This window comes from Lampetra fluviatilis, chromosome 21, assembly GCF_964198595.1.
Source record: "Lampetra fluviatilis chromosome 21, kcLamFluv1.1, whole genome shotgun sequence".
NCBI classification, from domain to species: Eukaryota; Metazoa; Chordata; class Hyperoartia; order Petromyzontiformes; family Petromyzontidae; genus Lampetra; species Lampetra fluviatilis.
Genome location: NC_136295.1, coordinates 8,373,611 through 8,395,060, shown reverse-complemented (window position 1 = coordinate 8,395,060; position 21,450 = coordinate 8,373,611). Strand labels below are relative to the sequence as shown.

The following is a 21,450-nucleotide window of genomic DNA, read 5'->3' as shown; positions in this document are numbered from 1 at the left end:
TTCAGATGCAACCTGGTCTCAGATGATAGCTCAACGAAGTGGCTCATCATGTGGAAATGTATAGCAGCCGAATACTCTAAACGCGTGTTGATTCTAAATGTGCAGTTTGGAACCGTACAACGTCGCATTTTCAACTCGCCGGGTGGACAGAATGTATAGGTGTACGTGTGAAAAGGACAAATATGTGAACAGCTGAGAGTAAAATCACAATTACACCACTGTACACAAAGAGGTTACTAATTTTGATGTAAAGCTTTCGTGACTGCAGGGATTCATATTCTTGGTTCTTTCTGTAAAGTTTACGTGACTTTACCGAAAGAACCAATAATAAAGAGGTTACTGGCAAGAATAAGAGCAATCTGCTTTTAAATCACGGAGGAGATGCTCGACTGTGATTTCGTCGTGAGCTGTTAAAAGTTGAATTAAAATGCGTCTCCCTCTGTGTGTGTGTGTAAAAACGCCGTAATTGTGAACTATCTATAGACTGCGGCAGTTTTACTCCGTGTTAAAATATCGCACTGGGCGTGGGCAGTTAATTGGTTGGGGTGGATATCACGGGACGGGATACGCGACGTTGAACTGCATTTGGATGATATAATTAATGCGAGTCGTAACGCTATCCCAACACGAGGCGATTACAAGCAGAATTCCATTCTGTGTCTCCCAATGTAAATTTAATTATTTTTGTAGCTCATCAGTCTGTTGGGAATTCCGGACCGATATTATCGAGCAGCTTTGCTCAAGCAACCTCTGGACCCGTTCCGACCCTCTGGGTGTCATCAGCGGAGTCGAGGCTTGCGGTAGCAATTTGGATTTGCGGAGACACAGCAGAGCCTCACCATTCTGGCGAATTGCCCGATGATGCTGGATGCAATTACCAGCGAAACGTCGTACTCAAATTGTAAATTGTTGTGGTTTCACGCTTCAACACACCGGTGGGCTAATGCAGTGAACTAATTGTCTTTTATCAACGTGACACTTTTTTTTACTAATTGGCCGTGTCGGGTGGTGGAGGGTTACGACACATTTATAAATAACGCGATCTAAACCCAAAAACGTTGATTATGAATAATATTGGTCGCGAAAGCCTACGTGTTAAACTGTAATCGCGTGTCAAAGACGCTGTAACAAAAAATATTTGGGTCGCACCAACTTCTTCCGGAATGAACGTACGTGCAAACTCCTTGTCCGCATATTTACACAATAAGTAGGTAATCAGCAGTCATTTTGTTCCAATAAAAAAACTGTGCCTCTTTTTTCTGCCCCATTATGTCTCTGCAAAGAAACAGATGGGGAAGGTGTCTCACCAACGCTGAGTCATGAGTATTAATTCAAGCCAGTGCTGTTCTATTTTAGAATTTATAAATATTAAGAGATGTTTTGTTCTTCGTGTAAATTAATCGGTTTTTTTTTCAAGCAGCCCTGACTCCCAGTTAGTTTTTTTTTTCATTCGAAATTCACATTTTAATGAAGAATTTCCTCTGGGTAAAAAAAAAAATAGCGGTGGCGTGAGGTTTAATGGCATTCAACTGTGACCCTGGCAACCCGAGTTCAATTGCTGACCATGTCTCGCATCAGTTGGCGAGCGACATCCGAACCGGCTCTGGGTCCCCCCCCCTTCACCAACGTGCACTGACCAGAATGGGTCAAGTTTGGTCAGACAACCCCCTCCCATGACCAACCTGCCACGAGGAAGCATTCAAATGTCTGTCAATGAACATTGTTGTTTCATGATGAAATATTCCACCAAAAGTTCACTCGCAATAAAAACAATAATTACCGAGCGAAACAAAATTACAGTGGTGACATCCTTTAAAGGGCCATTTCGCGAAACATCACCGCATTTAAATGCATGTATATTTTAGCGTATATTGTTGACTGATGAATGCGTTGAGCAGTTGCTAAACGTGCCCCCTGCTGCACTGCTGGCAAAAGCAGTACCACAAAACAAAACATTTTAAGGTACAGGGGTGAATCTTCTTGGTTCTTTCGGTAAAGTCACGTAGAATTGACAGGCCTGTTCTCCACCTGAGGACGGCTGCTTGCGTTGTGGCCGAAACGTCGTGAGAATTATTTTATTATGTTTTATTTTTTTATTATTTTATTATTTCAATTCTACGTGACTTTACCGAAAGAACCAAGCAAATGAATCCCTGCAGTCACGAAAGCTTTAAATCGAAAGGTGCAGGGGTTGTTCCTGCCCATCAAGCCATGTGGATCACACCTGATGCACGAGTAACACTATACACTGCTTTTTTATTTGACCAGGTAAGGCCCACTGAACTATATGGCTTTTTTCAGAAGCGACCTGGCCACAAATGATAGCTCAACAAAGCGGACCTATCGTGTGTAAATTTGAAACGGCCAAATGCAGTACTCTGAACGCAAGTTGATTCTAAATGCGGGGGGGGGGGGGGGAAACGGAGAACTCGGCAGAAAAATCAACGCGACCGCCTCGAGAGAGAGAGAGAGAGACGCGTCAACTCCATTTCCTAAAGACGACTCACGCCGTGCGGGGGGAACTTGGAACCTCGTGCGACGGGACGTCTCGTCGTCCCTCGCATTTGCTTGCTGCCGGCGGGATGGCGGAACGTTCAATTCCGCGTTCGACGATTGCCCTTGAGCGGCTCTCCAAACTCCAGCCAGCCCTCGTTAATGTTGCTGTTTCCAACACGACGGCGGAAGAAGACTACGTTTTATAATCTTCTTGTGTCGTGTGACACGGCGGGCATGCCGCACGACCCCTGACCCACGGTGGCATGACCCCTGAGCCACTGGCAGAATGGACACGTGATCACATCATGAGATAGCCATCGAACAAAGACGGTCACCACATCGCGTGGTTTCAGATGCGACTTCTGTCGCTCGCCATCGAACAAAGACGGGCAATGCATCGCGTGCTTTTCAGATGTGCTTCTGTGGCCGTCTGGAACGTTCTCGGTATTAGGAAGACACTGGAGATTTGCACTCTAAATCATCTATTCAAAACGTATTTCTTTCAAACTGCTTTTTATGTTTAGTTTGTTGTCCTTCCCCCGCACCTCAGATTAACACGGTTGGCTACGTATGGTGCGAAAGAAGTTCAACGTACGTACATGAGATCCTTGCTTCATCACACCTGCTATTTATAATGATGGTGCACCTATTATTTCCCAGGTGGAACTCTGTCCGAGTTTACGTGCCACTGAGCAATCGAAGGGAGGTTTATGTAACGCCCCTGACAGTGTCCCATCGATCACGATACTTGCACGTTTTGAGACATGAATGCGTGTGCCGTCATGGGGAGTTTTGTGTTTGTTGTCACTCAGGTCCGGTCGTGACGTTTTGAGATGTTCGTTTTCGGTTTTATGAAAGCAGCAAACTAAAGGTTGCATCGCGTTTTACATCAAGTTAGAATTGCCGTATTCTCCAGATTATAAGATGCAGTTTAATTTCCCTGTCTTTCATGCCAAAATGTCAGGGTGCGTCTTGCATAATTTATTCGACGTCGGTGTATGTGACCGGATTTTTACAACTTTTGTGATACCCGGCACACGTTTGGGACGCGTATTACCATACTCTTAGTTCTTTCGGTAAAGTCACGTAGGTAAAAAAATTAAATTAAAATTAATAAAATAAAACAATAAAATAACGACGTTTCGGAGGAAACACAAGCTTCCGTCTTCAGGTGAAACTGTCACAGCAAAATATCTGTATCAAAAATATCTGTATCAAGATACAAATATCTGTATCAAGATACAGATATTTTGCTGTGACAGTTTCACCTGAAGACGGAAGCTTGTGTTGCCTCCGAAACGTCGTGATTTTATTGTTTTATTTTATTAATTTTAATTAATTTTTTTACCTACGTGACTTTACCGAAAGAACTAAGAGTATGAATCCTTGCAGTCACGAAAGCTTCAAATCTAGAATGCGTATTACCTTCTGGAATTTCTTATAATCCGGAGAACGCTCTATCAATTATTTACAGCCCTTCATCGATCCGTTGCTGAATGAGGGGCTACCCACGCTGTTTCCGTTGTAGGGGTTTGTCAACCCATACTTCATACTGGGCAGCGTGGGTTGGGCGAAGGTGGCGGAGATCAGTACCGGCTCAGATATCACTCGCCAACGATGTCAGCCGTGGCCGGGAATGGAAGTGAGGTCTCCTACGTGTTCACAGCGCAGGGCACGAACCATTGACCTCCGCTCCCCTCCCTCTAAAAAATGTTGTGATTCGGAACTAACACGTTGACTTGACTTTTGTGTTTGTCGATGTTTGCGCTGTCAGCGTTGCATTTGGCTGATTTTATTGTTATTTTTTTCTGACGAAGAATGTTATGTCTCTGGTCTGTGCAGGCTGATCTAGACCCGTAAACATCCAGCAAAAACCTCATCATGGAACACAGACTCGCCTTCCTCAATTTCATCATACTCATCAGCAAGGTATGGTCCACATTTCATTTCTTACGAGAGTGACTGAGTGGTTTACCAGAGTGACCTACGTACATTTTTCATCGGTAATATTTTGGATCTTTCGGTAAAGAACCAAAGAGTATGGATCCTTGCAGTCACGAAAACTTCAAATCTAGAATAGTTTTTTGGAGTAAACATTTTTTTTAAATTTCCAACTGCGCTCTCGGCATCGTGTCATGAGATCGAGTTTAGTTTATTTATTTTTTCTCACCCGTGGTAGTAGTGCCCATTGGGTCAAAGGGTTGTTTTGTTCAAGGGGAGACGCCTCCCCCGAATGGGGCAGCGGTGGACAGGGGTACAAGGGAAAGTTGGGGAGAACGCAACATTGAAAACCAGAAACTATTACGGCGGACAAATTGAAAAGTAAAACCCACCGCAGCAGCAGCAGGCACCTTAAAACGTAAAACCGCCCAAGCCTGGCCGTGTCGATCTCTGGGGGCTTTTTGCTTGTGGAATGTTCGGCTCCCCCACACCCCCCCCCCCTTCTTGTTTTGTAATCGGTGCTGTGTACCGGGCAAACCGTTGAGTTGAGCTAAATACAAACAATTTCAACAGCCAGAAGAAGAATCCATTCGGAAAGCCACAGAGATGTGCTGCACCTCAGGTGGCAAGTGGCCTTGTTGTCATGGACACGGGAGGCATCCCGTTCAACTCATCTGATATGAGAAATGTTGCATCGCAGTCAAAGCGAAACGTCGTACTCAAATTGTACGCTTGGATTTACTCTCCAACTCACCAATGGACTAAAGAAATAACAGATTGGCACGTTTCGTTTACGTGACAAACCTTACTTACATTTATGCTCACGCCATCTAACCCAAAAACCTTTATTATGAATAATATCGGTCGCGAAAGCCTACGTGTTAAACACATTATTTTAATTATCAGAGAAAACTAATATCTTGAATTAAAATTTACGTCGGTTTTTTTGGACGTTTAAACATTGGTTAGTGGACTGAGACCATCGCCTCACTGCAAATGGATAGCCCAGATTATTCACAGATGGCTGAAACAATTTGGCTTCAAACTCGGGGTATCAGCGACGCTGGCTCGGGTGTTATTAGAACTCCAAGCGACCCGGCCACACTGCTACTGATATGAATTATGATCGTGTTTCGAAATGGCGAACAAAGTTGAAACGAGGCACAATCGCAGTGGGGACCCCCTACTCTAGAACAATCCTAAAAGCCACAGTCTTAGGAATTGGTCCCCTCAAATATGAATCCACACCAGAGGTGATTTGGTTTCACAAACAGGGAAGGGTTCTGTCTAAAGTTATCTATTGCTCTAATTATCGTGCTGATCACTTCGATGTATATGTCAATATTAACTAATAAGGAAATATTTTTTCTCACGTAGAGTATGACGCTAAATTGAAAGAAAAAGCAATCAAAGTAGGATCATATTAACTCGTTTATCAGTTTAACACGCAGGCTTTCGTGACCAATATCATCCATAATGTACTCAGATTGTAAATGTTGTGGCTTGGTTCTCCAACACACCGGTGTGCTGTACTAGTAACGAATTGGCTGTGTCGGGTGGTGGCGGGTTTAACGACACATTTATTTTACGCGATCTAACCCAAAAAAAACTATATTATTGATTACTTGTGTATATTGCCAAACACACACATACCGGTCGGGACTATTTACAAAAGCAAAAACAGTCATGGAAAAGCACAAAAAAAAGAAAATGGCGCCCATGCCGTCGGCTTCAACTTTGTAATTCCTCGTTGCGATGAATCCCAGTCCGCTGTCCAACCGCGTTTATTAAAACCACAAATAAGAGCGACAAACGGGGGACTCCTTCGGGGAGTGGAGGTGCGGCAGTTTCTCACGTCCGTATCGTCACGCATCCGTTTTTTTCTTAATGAACGCAGGGAAACGTGTGTGTGTGCGTGTTATCGACCCGGGTTCGATTCCCGCTCACGGCCAACACCAGTGACGATTATCTGAACCGGTCCCGGGCTTCCCCTAGGTCGACTCTGCCTCAAATTAATACCTGGTGCGATGTGTAAACATTGCCACTAGGGAGACAAAGGCGGTCGGGCGTGGTGCTGGCCACCCACCCCCTCGTGTACCGTTCCGGCCTTCATAGGTGCTCGCTAACAGCACTTGCCCCTACAGTCTATTAAGGCTATACGGGGGATCTTTGTGTTATCGACCCAGGTTTGATTCCCGCTCACGGCCAACACCAGTGACGATTATCTGAACCGGTCCCGGGCCTCCCCTAGGTCGACTCAGCCTCAAATGAATACCTGGTGCGATGTGTAAACATTGCCACTAGGGAGACAAAGGCGGTCGGGCGTGGTGCTGGCCACCCACCCCCTCGTGTACCGTTCCGGCCTTCATAGGTGCTCGCTAACAGCACTTGCCCCTACAGTCTATTAAGGCTATACGGGGGATCTTTGTGTTATCGACCCAGGTTTGATTCCCGCTCACGGCCAACACCAGTGACGATTATCTGAACCGGTCCCGGGCCTCCCCTAGGTCGACTCAGCCTCAAATGAATACCTGGTGCGATGTGTAAACATTGCCACTAGGGAGACAAAGGCGGTCGGGCGTGGTGCTGGCCACCCAACCCCTCGTGTACCGTTCCGGCCTTCATAGGTGCTCGCTAACAGCACTTGCCCCTACAGTCTGTTAAGGCTATACGGGGGATCTTTGTCTTTGTTAAGGGTTTTTTAAATTATTGAAAATAAATCTCATTAATACAGAGGAAGGTGCTAATTTGGACGCAAGTTGCACGTTTGGCTTTGTTTAGGCATGCCCGACGCTGCTCGGCATCGCGCTCCGACGTGTGGCCGTGATTATTGTGTCGTCTTTGTCGTTGTCGTTGTTGTCATCTCTGTGGTTGTTATCCTTGTTGTTGTTATTGTTGTCGTTGTTGCATGTTATTTTTGTTGTTACGGTTTGTTGATCATTTTGACGAGCGATGCCCTGTGTTCCTGAGTCTACAAGAGGCAAGGGTAGCACAGCCGGCAAACGTAATTCTCAGTGGAATTGTAAACGAACAAAAAAAAAGTTTGACCGTAAATATAGGAAACCCAGAACCGAGTTCTGCTTAGAAATGAGTTTACCCATGATGCTCCACAGTAACGTGTGATGAGTTAAATTTCGATTTAAAGCTTTCGTGACCGCTGGGATTCATCTTCTTGGTTCTTTCGGTAAAGTCACGTAGAAGGGAAATAATAATTCTCACGACGTTTCGGCCACAACACAAGCAGCCGTCCTCAGGTGAAGAACAGGTCTGTCGAGAAGACAGAGTTTATATACAATTTCGATTTTATATATGTGCACTTTTTATTTTTAAGACGGTGTTAATGACCAATGTGTTGAGTGTATTTTTTATTTTAAAAAAATTGCCGTACACTATTGCTTCTTGCGTTGTATTTTAAAGTGGAATATTCTCGCCAACAACGGCATTTGTTGAACAAAACCTGACTGCTGCTGATGAGACACAGAAGGTCAAAACCAGCCAGGAGTTGTTATCGCCTTCACAAATGCTGCTGGACAATGTGGGTCTGGATAAACAAGAGTTCTGCTTGCATGTGTCTTTAATAAAACTTCTGTCCAGCTTATAAGCGTATCGCGAGTTTAAATTACTTAAAGCCGCCTCCACCCACCCATGCCGCCCCACGTCAGATAATTTTGCATGGGAGTTTTTGCCACTAGCCCCATACGCGTACGCATGCCGCCGCCTTACCAAGCAGACATACGTAATCTTACCACGGACACGTTATGTTACCACATACACACATAATCTTAACACGGACAAACGTAATCTTACCAGGATACAAATAATCTTACTCCAGACACGTAATCTTACCACAAACACACACAATCTTATCACAGACACACATAATCTTATCACAGACACACACAATCATACCACAAACACACAATCTTACCACAGACTTACTTAATCTTACCACAGACACACACAATCTTTCCACAGACACACACACAATCTTACCACAGACACACACACACACAATCGTACCACAGACACACACAATCTTACCACAGACACACAATCTTACCACAGACACACAATCTTACCACAGACACACACAATCTTACCACAGACACACACACAATCGTACCGTGACACCAAATTGACCGAATAGGGAATCATCGTTCCGGGCGGCCGTCTCTCCATTAAACTTATATATTCCATCACGGTCCTGAAGATCTTCCGATCTCCAACTGCTCAGCACTCCCAGGTCTTTTGGTGATCCGGGCTCTTGTTAGCATGGCACCATAGCCGTGGAACGCCTTGCCACTTGAAATCAGGGCAATCGGAGTCAGTAGATGTATTTAAGTCTGGATTTGAAGCTTTCGTGACTGCAAGGATTCATACTCTTAGATTTTTTCGGTAAAGTCACGTAGGTAAAAAATTAAATTAAAAGTTAATAAAAGTAATAATGGAAATAAAATAAAATAAAAAATAATTTTAGCTGTGACGGTCCCACCTGATGACGGAGACTTGTGTTGCCTCCGAAAACGTCGTGATTTATTATTTTATTTTATTTCCATTATTACTTTTATTGACTTTTAATTTTATTTTTTACCTACGTGACTTTTCCGAAAAAACCTAAGAGTACGTATTTAAGTCTGCTTTGAAAACCCGTCTTTTTTAAAGTGACCTTCCCTCTTTAGTTTGGCCGGTTGCCCTGGTTCTGTTTTTTTTGTTTCCTGCTTTTCGTGCATTGCGCATTGGGATCCTAGGATGGAATGCTGCATGACACATTTTAATTATTATTTAGAGACGTCAATGAAAGCTACAGGCAGACGGACACTTGGCCGAGAGGTAGTGGCGGTGACGTGAACGGCGACAGTCTGAAGGCTGTGATAGCTCTGCTCACTCGTGTGTGTGTGTGTGCGTGGGGGGGTTTGTTTTTGTTAACTTACAGATTCGAATCTTTTTGTCAATCGGTGCTGCCCTCTTACAAGGGTCACAGCTGGGGGAAGGGGAGGGTCAGGGGACGGGGGGAGGGGAATGGAAAATAAGTGAAAGTGGTTTCACGATGAGCACGGCATCGTGATTCTCTCCCATTCGGGGTGGCTCTGAGCCATTGGTGGAAATTCCACGTTCCACTCCCTCACTTACTAACCGACTCACTCATCCATCAACACACTCACTCACTGACCGACTCACTCATCCACCAACTCACTCACTGACCGACTGACTCACTCATCTACCAACTCACTCACTCACCGAATCACTCATCCACTACAGGTGAATCACTTCCCTTTCGGCGTCTTCCCTCGCACTGCTCGACTTTGGAGTTGCCTCCCACCGCTGTCTCTTATCTATCACACCTTTAAGAGTGCTGGCTATCGCTGGCCACTCGGTGCCCTGGGCCTCTGGGCCTGTGCTCGGCAAGCGTGGTGTAATAAATTCAAGATACTGCCGAGCATTAAACACAGTGCTTGCGACACCCCAGATCCTCATATCAGCTGTGCTTGCGAGCGTGACAGATGCCCTCTATTCGGATGCACAAGCCCACACTTAGGATGTGTCGGTGAAAGCAATTTGCATGTCCACACCTGTGCATTCATCCGCCAGCTCTATTGCGCGCGAAACTCCACTATACGGCAGCAAGTTCATACATTCTCACGTGCGCCCGAAGGCACTGTGTTGTTCAGCAATCTTTCATTCTTGTACCCAGCATCGGCACGGGATGTCATCTCACCTCGGCAAAAATTCGGCACCAAAATGTTCTCCCGTTTGGTCCCGGTGACGCCCATTGACGTGACTGCACGTGCCTCCGACTGTCTCCCCTCTCGGCATTTTCCGACCCTGTACGTCACACCACCACTGCTGCCACCATCATCACCAAAAGACAAAAAAACATCCCTCGTGTAGCCTTCATAAACTGTTGGGGCAAGCGCTGTTAGTGAGCATCTATGAAGGCCGGCACGGCACACGAGCGGGGTGGGTGGCCAGCACCACGGTCGGCTGTCTTTGTCTCCCAAGTGGCGATGTTTACACACCGTACCAGGTACTCATTTGAGGCTGAGTCGACCGAAGGAAGGGCTCAGGATCAGGTTCAGATAATTATCTGAACCGGTGACGATTATAATCGCCGCTGGTTTTGGCCGTGAGTGGGAATCAGATCAGACTGGGGTTGCCGGATTCGTTTGTATTTAGTTTGTTGTCCTTCCCCCACACCTCTGATTATCACGGTTGGCTACGTACCGTGCTAATGAAGTTCAACGTACATACATCTGAATCGGTCCTGAACCAACATACTTACACGTATAACACAGCGCGCTAACCGTTACGCTACCGCTCTCCCCACCATCACCACCACCACCACATCTACCTGCCCCATCCTCACCCGTGCTTTCTTTCTGCACAACCTGCCCGGATTGCTCGCGAACGACGCAGTGGCCACCGGGCTCGGAGGCCCTGAACGGGAGCCGGCTGGCGACGCCGCCGGCGGTGGCGGTCGTGCCGGAGGAGGAGACGGAGGCGGCGATGGCGATGGTGCCCGTGGGCGAGGAGCAGTACATCGTGAAGGCGCAGTACGAGTGCTACATGAAGATCCTGCGTGACCCTCCCTACAACGGCAGCGGTGAGCGACGTGGGGTTGTTTTTTCGTTGAACTTTTTTTGGAGGTGCGTGTGTGCGTGGTAGTGCAGCGGTTAGCGCTACTCTGCGCTAAGAACCTGGCGAGCCGAGTTCGACTCCCGCTCACGGCCAACATTGGTGACGATTATCTGAACCGGTCCTGGGCCTCCCCTAGGTCGACTCAGCCTCAATTGAGTGTTTGGTGCTGTGCGTAAAAATATCGCCACTGGGGAAACAAATGCGGCCGGGTGTGGTGCTGGCCACCCACCCCCTCGTGTGCCGTGCCGGCCTTCATTGGTGCTCGCTAACAGCACTTGCCTCAACAGTTTGTTAAGGCTATATGGGGGATATTTGTCTTTGTCTATATATAAGTACAGTATTCCCTCGCGAACTTGCTCTCCGCGATGTTTGGCCATCCGCAAGTCGCATCTGGAACTCGACACGACTGCATCGAGAGAGAGAGAGAGACAAAGTGATGAGCGAGAAAGCGTATTTACATATTATTGTTAAGGTTATTCATTCAGTTTTTCGTCGGCCAAATATCATTCTCCGCGAAACTTGATATTCATGGGCATCTCCGGAACGTGTCCCTCGCGAATAACGAAGGGAAACGCTGTTATCTCGATGGATGCTGCCTCGGTTGTAATGGGATAGAGGAAAACTCGCTGGATTTGCATCACGGGAGGGCGGTGAAACAAAAGGAACGTTGATTGCAAGCCCCCACCCAGCCCACGCACCTCTGCCCGCATCTCGGCAGTGTGTAAATGGGCAACACTGGAATTTAAAGTCGATTGGCAGGTCGCGTGGTGGTGGGGAGTATATTGTGGGCGCTCCCACCTCTTCCAAGACGCTTGGCCGGCGCCGTGGAAGAGTAGGCCTCTTGGAGGGGGCTCTCAAGAGCTCCCTCGAGTGGAGGCTCAATTGCAGAGCCGGCCCAGCCACTAAGCGACCCTTGCCATTGCAAAGGGCCCCGTGGCCAGCAGAGGGCCCCCTAGAGTCACTGCTAGCTAGTGGGTGAATAAAATCATACATCAAAGGGGCCTCCAACCAAATTTTGCTTAGGGCCCCCAAAGGTCTAGGGCCGGTTCTGCTCATTTGAGGAAACGAGAGTATACAGGGGCGCCACGGTTCCGAGATGTTAACTGGCTCGCCTGGTGTATACAGGAGGTCGTGGGTTCGATCCCGACCGTGACGCCTGCTGCATGTGTTCTCTCTCTCTCTCTCCCTGTGTTTTTCTCCGGATCCTCCGTTTTTTCCCTCCACAATTAGAAACATGCGCTTCGAGTGTTTGGCTGCTATACATTTCCACGTGATGAAACGACACTTCGTTGAGCTTACTCATTGGTTCTTTCGGTAAAGTCACGTAGAAATAAAATAAAAAATAGAATACCACGTTTCGATTGCAACACAAGTAACCGTCATCAGGTATGAATGAATGAGAAAACGAACCTAGTAAACTTAGAAATGTAATGCAATGCAACACAGAAAGTCGGCTAACACAACAGTTAACACTTTACCTGGTTGATTACGTTCTTCCAAAGATTGCTAAATTTGAAGTGAAGTGTGAGAGAGAGACAAACACAGACACGGAGAGAGACACATACACAGAGAGAGAGACACACAGAGAGAGAGACACATACGCAGATAGAGACAAACACAGAGAGACACACACATGGGGGAGAGACACATAGAGAGACACACAAGCAGACAGAGACACACAGAGATAGACACACAGAGACACACAGAGAGACACACACATAGACACACACAGAAACAACGACTCTGTGACGAGGCATTATATATAGAGAGAGAGGGGTGGGGGGCAGAGAAATTAGCATGTCGTTGAGCTTATCATTTGCGGCCAGGTCGCTTCCGACAAAAAGCTATAAAGCTTAGTGGGCCTTACCTGGTAAAATGAATGTAGTTTAAGTTTAGTTTACATGGTGAAGCTGGGGTTGCCAACCATCTTGGATTTTCACGGAATTTTCCTCTTGTTGAGGAAGCTAAGCTACTGTCCCGGGAAATCCGTATATCTTCCCGAGACATTAAAAGTCCCGATAATTGTCACTTGCGAAATACACGTAATAATCATAAATATAACATTAATACACCATTCTAGACGATGCATTAACATGTAGCTCTTTCCTATTCCGGATCTGTGAGATCATTCTGCTTCTTGCCGTGATATGTCCCTGTTTTCAGTACCTCGGAGGTGGCAACCCTAGGCCAAACCCCCCCACACAAACAACAATGAAGCAAACACTCACACATTTGTAACAGTCATAACACTACTCTTTGGTTTTTTCGGTAAAGTCACGTAGGTAACACCTGATGAAGGAAGCTTGTGTTGCCTCCGAAACGTCGTGATTTAATTTAGTTGTTTTCATTTATTTTATTGTATTGATTGTTTTACCTACGTGACTTTACCGAACAAAACAAAGAGTATGAATCCTTGCAGTCACGAAAGCTTCAAATCTAGAAGTCATAACACTACTTTACATACGTCCAGCTACATTCGACATGACGCAGTATAAAAAATACACACCGTGCAACATTCGTTGTTCATCAAGAACGTTATGCCTGTCACGAGGACACTTGTAAAGGAACTTCATATTGTCTTATTATTTATTCAGAGCCGGAGGGACATTTTGGGTATGGTTTTTTTTTGTACATCCGCGTTAACAACCAGCCACGTGTTAACACATCATCGTGAAACTTACTTTCGGGAGAAAAAAAAATTGCAGTCACGCCACCTTGGGCTCAGTGAGGTGGATTCCACAACATCAGAAAAAAATGCATCTGCAATCGATTTAGACGTATTCGGGGAAGAATTACTTATTTATTTGCTTGCCTTTCCTGCAGTAACTTATTTATATGCAAAATACACTTTGAAACGTTCATTCGGTAGCAGAGCTTCCATCTCTTGCCTCTCAATGAGTCATTCTAAATTCCCCTTCAATTATACAATTCAGAATCAGAATCTCTATCCTGGATAAATCTTATGAACTATGACGCTCTTTTTTCCCACAGATGTCCAGTAGGGGGCACGGGGATTAGACAGTTAGGACAGACAAGAACCGATACAACAAAAAGCAGCGATAGGAATGCAAAGTACAAGATATTTCATGCACGGCATCGTGGATAAAATAATAGATGGGAAGTTGGAATGGGTTGGGATGCTTGTGTAGGATTGAGGAAAGAGAGGAATAGCTTACAGAGACGGTCATTGGACTGGCACCCAGAGATCAGTTACCAACAAAAAGGAGAAGACCTAAAGCCATCGATTCTTTTTTTGGGGCTCAGCCATTGAACAAAGACGGTCACTGCATCGCGTGGCGCTTTCAGATGCGCTTCTGCGGCCGTCTGGAACGCTCTTCCTTCCGATATCAGGAGGCCACTGGGAGCTATGCACTTTTATACTGGTAGGAACCTCCTGGTTACACCAGCCCACAGGGGATTATTGTGTCCGTCTGTCGTGCAGGGAGGGGCTGGGTGGTTGGGGAAGGGCTGGGTGGGGAGGGGCTGGGTGGGGAGGGGCTGGGTGGGGAGGGGCTGGGTGGGGAGTGGCTGGGTGGGCAGGGTGGGGAGGGGCTGGGTGGGGAGGGTGGGGCTGGGTGGGAGGGGTGGGGCTGGGTGGGGAGGGGCTGATCACCCCGTGGTGCCCTTATAAAACTCAACGTTTAACCTACTCACGCCGGCTTGTGCCCGCCCTCACAGTCGGGCATATTTGCGGAATACACCACGCCGCCGTTGACTCTGGCCATTGACCGAGCAACCCAACGTTCCTACCAGCTCCCTCCGCAGGAATGCGTTATCATCGAGATTGAAAACTCATTTCTTGAGAACTGCTTTTGTTTTTAGTGTGTCGTCCTTTCCCCGTATCTCTGATTAGCACGGTTGGCTACGTACAATGCTAAATAAGTTGAACACATATACAGTATATACATACAGAAGACAGAGAGTACGAGGTGCCGTGGTATCAGTGGCATTGACTCTGATGACCTCTTGACCTTTATTGTTCGACTTGTCTCCCTTGATAAATATTAGCGGTTGAACGATGCATTGATTTCGTTGATCAATATTGATCCTTAAGCTCACGATAAACGCATCGGAAACCTCCCGTGTAAGAATCGATGTTTGCTGATTCGTATGTGTGGGTAATAATAGGCATGGCTACGGCATATGTCAGTAACTTTTAGTGCAATTCACAGCTGAGGGTGAGGGGATGTAGCGGCGTGGGGGGGGGGGGGGAAATCGATAAAATCACGCGCGGCATTAGTTGAAAATAAGAAAGATTAAAAAAAGTGCCTCGATCTTGACGCGACTTCACGAGCGTCGTTCAAACTCGGGCAATCCGCGACCTCCGTGCCGGAATCGCGACCGTACTAATGGGGTTCGTATGCTTATACTCTTAGTTCTTTCGGTAAAGTGAAGTAGGTAAAAAATGAAATTAATAAAAAAAATAATCACGACGTTTCGGAGGCAAAACGTCGTGATTTAATTTTTTTTATTTTATTTTTATTAATTTTATTTTCATTTTTTACCTACGTGACTTTACCGAAAGAACTAAGAGTATGAATCCTTGCAGTCACGAAAGCTTCAAATTTAGAATTCGTATGCTTAACCCTCCCAGCCATTACAATTGTTGTTGTTCTTGTTGTTAAAATCAAACCCAATCGTCAGTGACTGGCATCAGGGGCAAATCATCGAATCGCGAGTGCTTTGGCGCGAGTTGCTCGCACCGATTAATGCCGCAACGTTTCAGTTACGTCATTGAGCATGTGTGCACTTTGAGGCCATTGGAGGGGGATTGGGGTTGAGGCGCTATTACTTTCTTTCCATTTCCTTGGAAGCCTCAAAATTGTTTCCACGAACCCCCTATCAGCGCACAGAAGGGATGACTGCTACCACCTGGGGCGAGGCTTTGTTTAAATCGTCACAAGAGAGAACATTGACGGTCCATTTGTTAGTCAGCTGCCGGATGAAGACCTCCCCCCGCGCGGCGTTGTTGGACCGTACTTCACAGTCGCCGCGCAGCGTGCGGGGTTGGTGAATGGCGGGCTGCCCAACAACGTTGGGTCCTGACGTCGCTCACCGCTGATGTTAGCCGTGGCCACGGGGGGGTGGGGGAGGAATCGAATGGACTGTTTTTCGTAGCGGCATCTGATTCCGGGACGTTTGGGCGATGTATTTTTATTTTGTTGTTGTTGAGTATTTTTCCACATGGGCAGGAAGCAACAGGGTCGAACGAAAACCCACCCGCGTGCTGGGATGACACTCAAACCCCCCGCAAATGTAAAGGTAGCGTTGCTACAAAACATACTTGCTGCACTGCCTTCTTCTTTACAGGCACCAACAACAACACTGCTCCCGAGTTGGTCGCCATCCAGCCTCCTAGTTTACAAGATTAGTTCATCATATTCATTATGACCAGCAGGAATTGATTATCTACTCATCCTACCAGTAGTTTGAATTGTCTCCATTAAAGGCCACAGTTTGATTCAGTGTTAAATTCCCATCAGACACGTTTTTACTTTCTCACTTGGACTGTTTCGTGCTGTTGTTGTCTCTCACATTCCTGTTCACTCCATTAGCCTCAACGCTACATGAGCGATATAATTCACGTTTTAAAAAAATTCACTGGACTTGGTCACGAATCGACTTTTTCTGCACAAGCGCGTTCCAGTGTCTGTTTAATGAGCGCGAGAACGGACCGTTAGTGAGTGGGAAGCCCAGCGAACCACGGTTTATTTTCACGTTTTTTTTCTAACTGAAGTTTTTATGCAACAACTCACTCGCGGGCCCCCCGTGCTGTTCCATGCTGGAGGATCTCCCGTCGCGAAAGAAGGCGATCGCGGCGACGCAACTTGAGCCGTCTACCGGAAAGGATTGGGGGGGGGGGTTGAGAATTAAAGGGACGGATCGAAGGGGGTTATGGGTCCCCTGTCCCAACAGGTGGGGCTGTTAAAACGGGTGGTGAGGTGGCGGCATTTTGTCCATGAAGCCATCCAGATATGCAAACATAGACGTAACTTCAACCGAGATGATGGATTCAAATTGAGCAATCATTGGAAGGATGTAATTAACCAAATTAAACTTTAGCTGCTGTGCAGTTTACTACGAAACAACCAGTTTAGATTTAATTTTCATAAACATATCCATTTTCCCAGTCTGTTACCCCCAGTTTCACACACTACCATCACCATTACCACACGCTGTTTTTTGGTCTTTTTTAGCTTGTCCGTCTCCAATTCACCCCATCGGCAGCGTAACAAAAGGCTGCGTAATCCTTGCTTGCTCATCTACTTCCACCATCTGCATCACAAAGCTTCAGTGACTATATAATTCCTCGTCACAGCCATCTTTGAGACATACCTAAGCGGTTGTGCTTTCGACTACGTTGTCCCCACCTGAAGAAGGACGCTTGTGTTGTGCCCAAAACGTCGTGATTTAATTTAGTTGTTTTCATTGTAAAAATGTTTTACCTACGTGACTTTACCGAAAAAAACAAAGAGTATGACGTTACATTCTAGATTTGAAGCTTTCGTGACTGCAAGGATTCATATTCTTAGGTTTTTTCGGTAAAGTCACGTAGGTAAAAAATAATAATTAATAAAAGTTAAATAAAATAAAAATAAAAATCACGACGTTTCGATTGCAACACAAGCAATCATCATCAGGTATAAATGAAATAGCAACAAAAAATTCTAACCAGAAAAACTATAGACAGACATATAAGCAGACAGATATCACCAAGATACATAGAGAGAGAGAGTAACACAGGTACAGAGAGGGAGATCGTCTCTGTGGAGTGGCCTTAAATAGGCAGAGAGGGCGGGGGCAGAGAGATGGAGGGGGTTAGATAAAAAATTAACATGTCAATGAGTGCGGGAAACGCGTAGTAAAGTAAGCAAGTTTGAACGCTCGGCAGAACGAGTTGAACGACACCGCGGACTTCCAGCCTTTCACCTCTTCTCTACGCGTTCTACTCCGCTTCTGTCACCCGCTGGTGTTCGCGAAGAGACGGCTGCCCGCCGGCTCGTGTTAATGCCGTGACGCGGCGGGTTTTAGTGCTGGATGCAGCGGTCGCAGATGCGAATGTGATGTTTAACTTTGATCCTGACACCTGTGTATCGATAGTTCAATGGCTCAGTTGTTTAACACATGTAGGGGGGTTTCTGCCACCAATATTGTCCATGATACAGGTTCGCGTAAAATCATATACGCGTATTATGTAGTTCAATGCTCGCGTTCCATTTTATTGTGGGACCACTTTGTGTTATTGTCTTGGTGCGGTCTGCGGCCGTTTTGTTGTTGTTGCTGCCTTGCCCGATCTTGATAAATCGAAATTATATAATTATTGTATTTATCATGTATTTCTATTTATATCTATGGGACCTTTTTTTGCCAGTATCAAAGTATGAAAAATAATATTAGGGTTTTACCCTTTTCTGGCAATAAAACTGGAGGTATTACGGTTTCTAGACACCAAACGGATACCTTAGACAAGGAATCAAGTCTACACTAACCACACGTCATTGTGGTGAACATACAAACAAAGCATGCTCTGATAATGTATGCATTACATTTTGATTTAAAGCTTTCGTAACTGCAGGGATTCATCTTCTTGGTTCTTTCGGTAAAGTCACGTAGAAGGCAAATAATAAAATAATAATAATTAAACATAATAAAATACAATTCTCACGACGTTTCGGCCACAGCGCAAGCAGCCGTTCTCAGGTGAAGAACAGGTCTGTCGGAAAGTCTTTCCGACAGACCTGTTCTTCGTCTGAAGACGCTGTCTTTCCGACAGACCTGTTCTTCACCTGAGGACGGCTGCTTGCGTTGTGGCCGAAACGTCGTGAGAATTGTATTTTATTATGTTTTATTTTTTATTATTTTATTATTTCCCTTCTACGTGACTTTACCGAAAGAACCAAGAAAATGTATGCATTGTCTTTTAAACTGAAGAAGGCTGTCTCGTGTAGGCCAATCAGTTTCAAAGACAATGCATATATTATCAGCATGTTCACCACAAGTACGTATGCTCTATGCAAGACGTGATTCCTTGAAAAAGGTATTTGTTTGGTGTTTATTTCTATTTAGCGACTTGCTTACCATTTTCTCTGCTTTGCACTCCTATCGAGTTTGATGTCGTAAACTTGCTGACCCTCCCATACTGGACGTCTGTGAAAAGAGCTTCATAGCTCATCGGATTCCTCCCGCAGTCTGATTCTGACGCTGATGGCTTGTGTATGTGTGTATCTGTGTGTGCATGCTCAGGACCTTACTGTAATCGCACGTGGGATGGCTGGCGCTGCTGGGACGACACGCTAGCAGGCACCGAGGTCTCACAGAAATGTCCCGACTATTTCGAAGACTTTGACCCGTCTGGTAAGACGCACAGACCCACTCATTCGTTTATTTATGTCTTTGTATGTGTGTTTTAGTGGTAGTGTAACGGTTAGCGCGCTGCGCTATGAACCCGGCAACCGGAGTTTGACTCCCGCTCACGCCCAATGCCGGTGACGATTATTTGAACCGGTTCTGGGCCTCCCCTAGGTCGACTCTGCCTCAAATGAGTACCTGGTGCTGTGTGTAAAAACATCGCCACTAGGGAGACAAAGGCGGCCGGGCGTGGTGCTGACCACCCACCCCCTCGTGTGCTGTGCCGGCCTTCATAGGTGCTCGCTAACAGCACTTGCCCTAACAATCTGTTAAAGGCTATATGGGGAATATGTGTGTGTGTGTGACATCTGGACAGGTGCTTCTCTGTTTCGAGCACTTGACTCACAGTCGGAAAGGTCGTGAGTTCAAATTTCGGACGGGGGTCAACTCAGCTCGTCATCGCTGCTCGTTCTACTTTTGTCATGTCCACTGTTCCTTACTTTGAGATCCATGTACTCGCAGGCCGTAGACTTAGCATAGTTAGCCATATGCCTTAATTCTAGATTTGAAGCTTTCGTGACTGCAAAGATCCATACTCTTTGTTTTTTTCGGTAAAGTCACGTAGGTGAAACAATCAATCAAATAAACGAAATGAAAACAACTAAAGCCATATGCCTACATAGATTTAAATAGATACCTATAGATGCAAATCGATAGGTAGACCCATAGAGTGATCCACGATACACATAGCAAACAAAAAATTGTGTTTAGTTTGTTGTCCTTCCTCCGCAACCTCTGATTAGCACGGTTGGCTGCGTATGGTGCAAAAGAAGTTCAACATAAATACAACATACTCTTTGTTTTTTTCGGTGAAGTCACGTAGGTTAGACAAGAAAACAAATCAATTAAATCCCGACGTTTCAAGTCACTTGATACAGTAATTTTGCTGTGACGGTTCCACCTGAAGACGGAGGCTTGTGTTGCCTCCGAAACGTCGTGATTTAATTTATTTGTTTTCTTGTTTTATTTTTTAACCTACGTGTCTTTACCGAAAAAACCAAAGAGTATGGATCCTTGCAGTCACAAAAGCTTCAAATCTAGAATAAATACAACACACCGTTCAAAACCAAACATCCCATTTTTGCTTGCGGTCGGCGGCACGGATATCCTTTCTCCCCGTACCCCTCCTCTGTACCTCTTCTCAAGCCACGTCCACTGGTCCTCATCCTCATCTCCTAGAATTTAATTGCTCACTGCACCACTGGTAGGCTGGAGTGGATACACGACGAGTAGACGTAGCCACCACAGCGAGAGGTGTACCGGACGTGGTGCGCTGGCTGCGTGGACATTCACAGGGTCGCTCGCTCAGGCAGACCCACCTCAAATGAGGACCTGCCCGTCGCGTTCCACTGCATCCTCCCGCATCCTCCCGTTCTCCCCCTTGGCTTCCCCCCTCCCCCTTCTCGTCATTCTGCCCTGCACCGGTGGCACCTCCCATAGCTCTGCTCATCTGTGGGTTTCCGTGTGAGTCTGTGGGTCTCTCTGTGAGTCTGTGGGTCTTTCTTTGAGTCTGTGGGTCTCTGTGTGAGTCTGTGGGTATGTATGTGAGTCTGGGTCTCTGTGAGTCAGTGCGTCTCTATGTGAGGCTTTGGGTCTCTGTGTGAGTCTTTGGATTTTTGTGTGAGTCAGTGGGTTCTTTGTGTGAGTCTGTGGGTCTCTCTTTGAGGCTTTTGGTCTCTATGTCAGCCTGTGGGTCTCTATGTGAGTCTTTGTTTGAGCCTATGCATCTCTATGTGAGTATGTGGGTATCTATGTGAGGCTGGGTCTTTGTGAGTTTGTGCGTCTCTATGTGAGGCTTTGGGTCTCTGTGCGAGTCTTTTGATTTTTGTGTGAGTCGGTGGGTCTCTGTGTAAATCTGTGGGTCTCTATTTGAGGCTTTGGGTCTCTATGTGAGCCTGTGGGTTTCTATGTGGGTCTGTGGGTATCTATGCGAGTCTGGGTCTCTGTGAGTCTGTGAGTCTCTATGTG

At 46.1% G+C, this 21,450-nt stretch overlaps 1 protein-coding gene across 1 annotated transcript in view; it reads left to right on the top strand.

Annotated features, from left to right (window-relative positions):
- LOC144938196 (calcitonin gene-related peptide type 1 receptor-like) overlaps positions 1-21,450 on the top strand; it is a 142,465-nt gene that overhangs the window by 67,201 nt on the left and 53,814 nt on the right. The window contains exons 2-4 of the mRNA XM_078865996.1: positions 4,339-4,425; positions 10,852-11,038; positions 19,318-19,428. Of these exons, the coding sequence (XP_078722122.1) occupies positions 4,378-4,425; positions 10,852-11,038; positions 19,318-19,428 (346 nt within the window). The 5' untranslated portion in view covers positions 4,339-4,377. The remainder of the gene's footprint in view (positions 1-4,338; positions 4,426-10,851; positions 11,039-19,317; positions 19,429-21,450) is intronic.